The following is a 10,000-nucleotide window of genomic DNA, read 5'->3' on the forward strand; positions in this document are numbered from 1 at the left end:
ACACACACACACACGCACACGCACACACAGAAAGACACACACACACACAGACACACACACACACACACAGAAAGACACACACATAGACAGGCTTTACTTTCCTACTTTGATTCTTCTGATCTGATGTGATAGAATTTAACGGATCATGAAGATAATTAATTATTTTCTTTTAAGTATTTTATCTTTGTTTAGTCGTAAACACGTTTGCAACTTGCAGTCAGACATAAATTAATTTTTGTATTTTCAGTGACAACACATACTTTTAAGTATTAAACTCCGAAGGCAGCTGTAGCGCCCCCTGTAGGCTGCAGCGTTGATTGCATTTAGCTCATTACACACAAAAACCTTTTCCTCGTCAACACAAACATTGTCTCAGTCATTCTTTAAGAGATTTTTAATAACCTCTGGTTTCTGGTTTTTTATTTCCAGACTGAACTGGTTTCCAGTCAGCGAGCCGCCCTGGAGCAGATGGCCGTCAAGCTGAGCAGCCTGCGCTACCCCTCGTCCACCAGCAGGAGGCACTACAGTCAGATGGCCAGAAGCAACAGGTAAACAACAGGAACACAACATAGCAGATGTGTAGTCGGTCCTTTTACTGCAGATGATCTGATGAGAGGTTGGAGGTTAAAGGTTGAAGGTTGAAGGTCAAGGTCACGGTGACCTCATGTTCTTGAGTGTCTGAGCCGCTCGTGTTTTTAGAAGAAACAGGAACTGAAATCCACGATCAGTGATTCTATGAAAAACTGCTCAGTAGGTTTTCAGGCTCGATGATATTCACGATACACAAAGAGTTTGTTATGTTGTGATTGTGTTGAAACAGTCGTTAGGTCAGTTTGTGTTGAATGACTCAGCAGTACCACATGTCACCACTAGGCCAAAATCCTGTTTCCATGCTTGGAAAGTGGGAGGTTGAGGGTTCGATCCCTGAACCAACACAATCAATCTTCTTCGAGCAGCTTGAAGCTCCGCCCCCACTTAGAAGAAACTGAAATCCACGATCAGTGATTCTACGACAAACTGCTCAGGAGGTTTTCAGGCTCGATGATATTCACGATACACAAAGAGTTTGTCATGTTGTGATTGTGTTGAAACAGTTGTTAGGTCAGTGTGTGTCCAACAACTCAGCAGTACCACAAGTCACCACTACGCCAGTCAGTGAAAAGTAGAACTATCTACAAATACAACACAACAGAGACACACAAACATATCATGTGACTGTTCTTTGTTGTGATGAGGAGGACACACACACACACACACACACACACACACACACACTCACACTCACACAGACGTAATCACACACACTCAGAGTGTGTTAACAGCAGTAATCTGCTGTGGCCGAGCTCGGCGAGCGGCATCTTTGGTCACGCTGCCTCTTTCCGTTTCATCCTCGACTTTGAGGATCCTCCCTCACTGGTTATCACTCACACACAGGGCACACACACACACACACACACACACACACACACACAGAGTATACCAAAAAAAACACACAAAGTTGAGTGTATGCAAATGACAAATGAAGCTTAAATTTCTCACAGTGAGTCCATCGTATGTTTTGTTCCTGCAGACTTTTAGGATGTTGTCGTCACAGTGCACACACACACACACACACACACACACACTCACACACACAGACAGACACACAAATGTAAATGAAAGATTCATTTTGTGTGTGTGTGTTTTCTCCTCTGTGGCTGCAGCAGTGTAATGTTTCAGTAATTTGCTCTGGATGTGTTAGATACTAATTGGTTATTCATATCTTCTGAGATGTGTGTGTGTGTGTGTGTGTGTGTGTGTGTGTGTGTGTCTGTCCCGTGCAGTGGTGTGTGTGATGAGTTTGGCATTAACTGGATGTTACATGTTGTTCTTCGGCTGCTGTGAGTTCAGCTCAGTGGAGATTTGTGGTTTTGGTTCAGTTGTAAAGAAAATGAAAGTGAGTCTGAATTATTCACTGATCTCACATCAGATCTGTCAAATCATCATTAATAACAAGAGGAAGTGAGTGAGTGAGTGAGAGAGTGAGTGAGTGAGTGAGTGAGTGAGTGAGTGAGTGAGTGAGTGAGTGAGTGAGTGAGTGAGTGAGTGAGAGAGTGAGTGGGAGTCAGCAGGGGGCGCTGTGCTGCTCTTCACTTTGTGTTTTAAAGATGAATCCATCAGACGAATGTTGCCTCATGAATCGAACTCTGACTGAAAAGTGATTTATGACTCATTCAACCTTTCACTCTTTACCTTCATCCCCTCCCTCTTTCACTTCCTCCTCTTCCTCACATTCCCCCCATTCTTCTTTCCTCTCTTTCTTTTGTCTTACGTCTTCTTCTCGCCATCTTCACGTCTCTACTTCTGTTTCATCCTTTCCTCTTTCTCCTCTTTCCTCACCTGACACTTCTTCCTCCTCCTCCTCCTCCTCCTTCTCCTCGTCCTCCTCGTCCTCCTCCTCCTCCTTCTCCTCGTCCTCCTCCTCGTCCTCGTCCTCGTTCTCGTTCTCCTCCTCCTCCTCCTCCTCTTCTCCTCCTTCATCCCGTCTCTACTTCTTTTCCTTCCTTTCCTTACACACGTTAGACAGATTTCAGGAAAAGTCACAGAAATAATTGCAAGAATCTCTCCGATTACCTGAATTCATTCATTCATCCACTTGAGGCACAAATTTAATATTCTTATGTTTTAAAACATCTTCGACTTTGATTGAGTGAAACTGTATCAACATGTTTCTCCACTAAATAGATTTTCACATATTCACGCGTTAAATTTCACTGTATCTGCTGGAATCTTGACAAGATAGAAATAAATAATAGATTTCCATAATTTGAAAATCCTCAAGTGACTGTACGTCAGCGCGTCTCGTTGAGCCACGCCCACTCGCCGTCAGAACCGCGTGACACGGAGAGAAGCTGACACTTCAAACACCGTGGAGCCCCCCCCCCCCCCCCCCCCGAGAGGATCCTGGTTTACAAAGCGTTTAGTTAACATTAGTGTGAGAACAAGGAAACGTAAGAGAGGAGGAGAGGGGGGGTGGGGGGGGAGGGAACGATGACAAACGACAAGAGAAAACAATCTGTGCGAGTGTTGTATCTCCTTCATCTGCCTGAGTCAGTAAAGGGCCGCTCTCCCCCCCCAACCCCCCCGCCTCAGGGGAAGGAAGCTGCGCTCGCTTCCTTCACTTCCTCCTGCTCGCTTCTCATTTCACTGAGAATCACTAGCAGAGGAGGACAGGGGCGAGCGAGGAGAGAGAGGGGATTCGAGTGGAAAGAGGGAGGAGGAGGAGGAGGTGGGAAGAAGATGATGGGGAGATAGAAGAGGGAGAAGAGGACGACGGAAAGGAAAGTTTAGAAAGACGAGAGGGAGAGGAGGAGAAGAAAGAACTTTGGGTTTTTGAAAATGAAGACATGTCTGTAATTTCTTCAGATTCTGACCAGTTGTCACTGGAACTGATCAGATGTCAAAGGTCAAAGGTCAGTGTGACCTCGTATGAGTCTGGAGAAACATCTACATGAACTGATCAGATGTCAAAGGTCAAAGGTCAGTGTGACCTCGTATGAGTCTGGATAAACATCTACATGCATCTCAAGTCTTCCTTTAGGGGATTTCTTCAGGTTCTGACCAGTTGTCACTTGAACTGATCAGATGTCAAAGGTCAAAGGTCAGCGTGACCTCTGGTTGGTGGAGGAACTGAACCACAGGACGGTCACCAGTTCAGAAAGGTGAACGTGTGACATGGGGAGGAAGTGAAGGAAGCAGCACTCGCTTCCTTCACTTCCTCCTGCTCGCTTCTCATTTCACTGAGAATCACTAGCAGAGGAGGACAGGGGCGAGCGAGGAGAGAGAGGGGATTCGAGTGGAAAGAGGGAGGAGGAGGAGGAGGTGGGAAGAAGATGATGGGGAGATAGAAGAGGGAGAAGAGGACGACGGAAAGGAAAGTTTAGAAAGACGAGAGGGAGAGGAGGAGAAGAAAGAACTTTGGGTTTTTGAAAATGAAGACATGTCTGTAATTTCTTCAGATTCTGACCAGTTGTCACTGGAACTGATCAGATGTCAAAGGTCAAAGGTCAGTGTGACCTCGTATGAGTCTGGAGAAACATCTACATGAACTGATCAGATGTCAAAGGTCAAAGGTCAGTGTGACCTCGTATGAGTCTGGAGAAACATCTACATGAATCTCAAGTCTTCCTTCAGGGGATTTCTTCAGGTTCTGACCAGTTGTCACTTGAACTGATCAGATGTCAAAGGTCAAAGGTCAGCGTGACCTCTGGTTGGTGGAGGAACTGAACCACAGGACGGTCACCAGTTCAGAAACGTGAACGTGTGACATGGAGAGGAAGTGAAGGAAGCAGCGCTCGCTTCACTTCCTCCTGCTCGCTTCTCATTTCACTGAGAATCACTAGCAGGAGAGAGAAGGGGCGAGCGAGGAGAGAGAGTTGATTCGAGTAGAACGAGGGAGGAGGAGGAGGAGGTGGGGAGAAGATGATGGAGAGACAGAGGAGTGAGGAGAGGACGAAGGAAAGGAAAGTTTAGAAAGAAGAAGGGTAGAGGAGGAGAAGAAAGAACTTTGGGTTTTTGAAAATGAAGACATGTCTGTAATTTCTTCAGATTCTGACCAGTTGTCACTGGAACTGATCAGATGTCAAAGGTCAAAGGTCAGCGTGACCTCTGGTCGGTGGAGGAACTGAACCACAGGACGGTCACCAGTTCAGAAAGGTGAATGTGTGACATGGAGAGGAAGTGAAGGAAGCTGCGCTCGCTTCCTTCACTTCCTCCTGCTCCGTTCTCATTTCATTGAGAATCACTAGCAGGAGAGAGAAGGGGCGAGCGAGGAGAGAGAGGGGATTCGAGGAAGAACAAGGGAGGAGGAGGAGGAGGTGGGGAGAAGATGATGGAGAGACAGAGGAGCGAGGAGAGGACGAAGGAAAGGAAAGTTTAGAAAGACGAGAGGTAGAGGAGGAGAAGAAAGAACTTTGGGTTTTGGAAAATGAAGACATGTTTGTAACGTGTCTGCTGGTTTGAGCGGGGGGGAACATGGATCTCAATTCTTCAGTGTCAAAGGTCAAAGGTCAGTGTGACCTCGTATGAGTCTGGAGAATATATTTATATTATATATATATATTTGTATATAAGTGTGAACATGTGACATGAAGAGGAGGAAAAGGTTTAATAACCTCGTGATCATTTTTCAAAGTGAAGGAAGATCCAAACATTTAGGAAAGTGGTGACATTTTGTAAAAAGAACAGAATTGTTTTGAAAAGTGTCGACATTTTTAGAAAGTAAGATATTTTTTTGGTTTTATTAAAATAAATTGTTCACTTCTCATTTCTTCACAACGTGTTGGAGACTTATTCATCAACAGGAAACAAGTTCACTTCACAGTTAAATGTGAATTTGGCTTCGAAATGAAACGTATAGTCTCTGGTTGATTTTCGTTGTTTGTGTAATTTAATTTATACTTTACTTTGTTTACTTTGACAACTCCTCCAGTTGCTGTGTGTTGTTGTGTCAGTGTGTGTTCTTGTGTAGTGTTTAACTGTGTGTGTGTACATGTAGTTATCAGTAGCTGTGTTGTTTTGTGTATTGGAGGAATTGTTTTGAGCGGTTGTGTGTCTGTGTGTGCCGGCGTGTACGTTTACTTTGTGTGTGTGTGTGTGTGTGTGTGTGTGTGTGTGTGTGTGTGTGTGTGTGTGTGTGTGTGTATGTGTGTGTGTGTGTGTGTGTGTGTGTGTCTGTAAGTGAATTGTCGTGGAATCGCTGTGGGCCTGACAGAGCTGTCAAACTGTCGTCGTGGGCGACCGGAGAATTCCAAGCAATTTCACCGCTAATGTTGAGAAACATGTTGGCGATCCCCGCCGAGACCGAAACCAGCGCATATATAAATAATAAACACACACACACACACACACAGACACACACACACACACAGAGACACCTTAACAAAACGACTGACAGTAATGTGTGTGTTTGAGCAATCGGCCCCTGTTCCAGCAGCATAAATATTTGATGTGATCCTGTGTCGAGTGGGAGGAGGAGGAGGAGGAGGAGGAGGAGGAGGAGGAAGAAGAGGAGGAGGAGGAGGAGGAGGAGGAGGAGGAGGAGGAGGAGGAGGAGGAGGAGGAGGAGGAGGAGGAGGAAGAGGAAGAGGAGGAGGAGGAGGAGGAGGAGGAGGGGGGAGTTAAAGGACGGAGGCTGAGGAAGATGAAGGAAGATACGATGGGAGGAAGAGAGAAGAGGAGGAGACAAGGGAGTTAGAAAACATTCGTCGGCTAGTGGAGTCAATCGACCAATCACAACATCTCCGCCCATTTTTATATCATAAAATAATAAATTAAAACGAAACTGATCAGAAACACTTGAACAAACATTAGTGTCAGTGGTAGAAGCGTTTGATTGGTTGTTTGAGGCTGAGCCTCCTGATTGGTCGTTGGATCCCTCGGCTCCTTTCAGACTCTGGTTCCTGAAGACGCCATCGGAACCAGATGTTTCTCCTCCTCTCTGAGCAGTGGAGACACCTCCTCCATCTTTATTCACCGTCCATGTTTGTGGAGATGAGAACGAACCAGACACTGATTCAGAAAACTCCTGTGTAGGGTTGCAAAATTCCGGGAATATTCAAAGTTGGAAACTTTCCATGGGAATTAACGCGAATATACGGAAATATACAGGAATTAACGGGAATTAACGGGAATTAACAGGAATAAACTGGAAATTTTGTGGATAATGTAAACTAACTGTATTGACCTTGTCATATACAGACATAAATATAAACATTTTGTTGTGTCATAGGCTGATTTGAGCCCTGAGGAAACTTTGGGCACTTGACTATATGCTTCTGCATCGTTGTGTCATTCTTAACATAGGTCTTTGCACAGTATTTGCAAATGTACACAGCCTTTCCTTCTACATTGGATGGGGTGAAATGTCTCCACACATGAGAGAGTGCACGTGGCATTGTTCTGTAGAATAAGATGAGAAAAAAGTTTGTAAAAAAACACTAATGCAATGCCAGAGATATAAATAGTTAGCCAAACAATTGGAATCGTCTGTAAACATATTTTACAATTGATGGATAAATGAATGGAAATAGTCTAGATGAACAATCCTCAATCAGCATGCTAATATATTTTCCCAGTAATATCATGGAAACTTACCTGACTAGTCCTTCACTCTACAGCAGGCCTCAATAGCCCTGCTGTAGAGTGAAGCATGCTGGGAGTTATCTGTGCATGTGATGGAAGAATGCACAGTGGAGGGTTGAAACTCAACGTTCCATACATCTTTAAAATAGAGTTTTGAATGATGTTTTTTTTTTATTGCTCAGCGTTTAATTTGCGTATTTTTTTTTTTTTTCAAAATTCCCAAAATTCCCGAGCTAAACTTCCCATGGAAAGTTTCCGGAAAGTTTCCGGAAATTTACCGGAAACTTTCCACCCCTTTGCAACCCTAATCACAACACAATCAAACACAATCCAGATGTGAAGACGTTTCTCTTGGAAGAGATTTTAGGTTCAACTCTCACAGTGACTTGAGAAGTTTTCTTCTTTCTCTCTCTCTCTCTCTGATTTAATCCTTGGGCGTCCCTCACTTTATTTTTCAGCGACACACTTTATCAACACAACAAGACGCTCACGTCTCACGGCTGCAGGACACAAACGACAATGATAGGAAGTAGAACACGGAGTTAACACAATATAAGACGACAACAGTGACTCCACTCATTCATCTCTCTCTCTCTCTCTCTCTCTCTCTCTCTCTCTCTCTGCCCTCAGTCTGCAGGAGTTTGAGGCCGAGTACCAGGAGCTCTGGGATTGGCTGATGGACATGGACGCCATGGTGATGGACAGTCACCAGCTGATGATGTCAGAGGAGCAGAGACATCACCTGTTCAAGGTGAGTGGGCTTCCTGTCTGTTGTTGTGTGGGTCAGAAGGTTCGGGGGTTGTGTAGAGACGCTTCCTGTGACGCCTCAGGAAGAGAAGAAGAGAATCTGCTTCATTTGATTCACTCGCTCGAATTGAAAGATTTGATCTTGAGCGAAAAACGTGTGTGATGCAACGTCCTGTAAGCCAATCAGAAGCCAGGCAGCGAGGTAGCAGCTCACGAACCAGCAGCAGCAGATCCTGGTGTGTGTGTACGGGTGTGTGTGTTTGTGTGTGTGTGTGTGATTCCATAAGTGTTGTCTGAAAATGAACTTCACGTTCCAGAAAGAAAGAAAAGTTGATTTAAGTTCACAAGTCGTAACTTCACGTGACGCAGTCCAGCACCATCTTGTTTTTTTTTAACCTGAAGTAACCATATTTGAAGGAGAGGGGGTGGAGCCTGATGTGAGCTGAAGGACACGCCCACCTACACCTGCCACCTGCACCCATTGGACGGTACTAGCTGTCAATCATACAGTGGTATCCACCCTCCAACTCATCCGGTGCTTTATGGTCTAAATGAACATCAGCTGTTTGAAGGAGACTTGAAACTAGAGACTGAGACAGAAACTCCTGAATGTTCACTGACGTTATAAAGTGAGAAGAAGAGTCACTTTCTATAGAAACTACCAGAGGAGTCGCCCCCTGCTGGTCAGGGGGAGAACACAGACACTTCCACACATCCCTTGCACTCTCCCGACCTGGCGTCTACATTTCATTCTCTAAACCCTCGTGCACGTTGTTCATCGAGCGTCTGCAGGATAAACTCTGAGTGTTGATGTGTAAACACAGTGAAACACACTGAACTTCACCTTAAAACAACCTTTAAAAACATAAACGTATTCATATTCATACGCCTTCAGAGAGCCGACCGCTGACAGCTGCTTACCCAGAAGGCACCGCTGCAAAGCAACGCATGTACCTTTGTGTCTCACTCGTTCTCTCTCTGTCTGAACTTCTCTATGAGTGTGTGTGTTTGTGTGTCTGTGTGTGTGTGTGTGTGTGTGTGGTTCAGGCAACATGTCACCTCACCTCCGCCTCTCCCTTCACTCCCGACTGTCTCGATCCAATAAAGCAGAAAAGCTTGAAACTATGAAAGAGAGAGAATTAGGTTTGTGTCGGGTATTTACTGGTGATGGTCACAGCGAGAGTTCCAGAGGATGAGTTATGTCCACGAGGCTCCTCACAATCATAGAAAGTGTGTGTCTGTGTGTGTGTGTGTGTGTGTGTCTGTGCAGTCATGATTTATTCAGCATCTGATGCGACTCACCTGGCCTGCGAATTATTGATAAGTGTAAAGATGAACCTAATTTTATCCATAGGAGTTGCACTTAAATATTCATCTCCGTATGAATATTCATGGCGGTGATGATGCATGCATGAATTTTAGATGACTCTGGAATCGCTGGGCATTCTTCTCCTTCCCTCTCGCGCTATCCTTTTTTTTTTTGATGTGTCAACTCTCCTGTTAAAATATTGATGCGGAGCTCGACAGCGTCTCCTTGCCGATTCCAAGGTCGCTTTCTTCTTCTACTGTCTCTGCCGGAGTGAGACACGGCTCCAGGCTGAGAACAGGCCGCACATCATTCTGGATATTATAATCTCATATCACTCGGTTATCACTCGCTGGGACCGGTTCTCTATTTTAAAATCTCAAAACCCAGAGACGGAGAATGAACACTCCCAAGCGTGAAGCCAGAGCCTCTCTATCGCCAACTAGTGGCTGGCTGCAGTAAACCCTGCCTCCTCCATGTGTGTGGACACGAGTTTACGGTTTGTTGAATATTAAAATGATCTTAACGTTAAATAAACCTGTTCAATCTGAAATATTTACACCTTCTCAAAACAGTCAAATACAATCTCAGCACTTCACTAAAAAAACAAAATCGCCAGAAATTGAACATTAACACAGAAATCACAACTTCATATTTTGTGTATTTGTATTTTTACTCAGTCGCTTTGAGATTTTTGTGTTGACTTTTGTTACAAGTTCATGAACAACACAACACAACATTATTCAGTCCAGGAACATGTGGTCAATGGAACACGGGTCTACTGCAGGACATGTGTGTGTGTCTGTGTGTGTGTGTGTGTGTGTG

The 10,000-nt window shown here is 44.8% G+C and overlaps 1 protein-coding gene across 1 annotated transcript in view; it reads left to right on the plus strand.

Moving 5' to 3' along the window:
• akap6 (A kinase (PRKA) anchor protein 6) overlaps positions 1-10,000 on the plus strand; it is a 143,458-nt gene that overhangs the window by 71,163 nt on the left and 62,295 nt on the right. The window contains exons 13-14 of the mRNA XM_061082090.1: positions 430-548; positions 7,753-7,873. Of these exons, the coding sequence (XP_060938073.1) occupies positions 430-548; positions 7,753-7,873 (240 nt within the window). The remainder of the gene's footprint in view (positions 1-429; positions 549-7,752; positions 7,874-10,000) is intronic.

This window comes from Limanda limanda, chromosome 12, assembly GCF_963576545.1.
Source record: "Limanda limanda chromosome 12, fLimLim1.1, whole genome shotgun sequence".
Lineage (NCBI taxonomy): Eukaryota > Metazoa > Chordata > Actinopteri > Pleuronectiformes > Pleuronectidae > Limanda > Limanda limanda.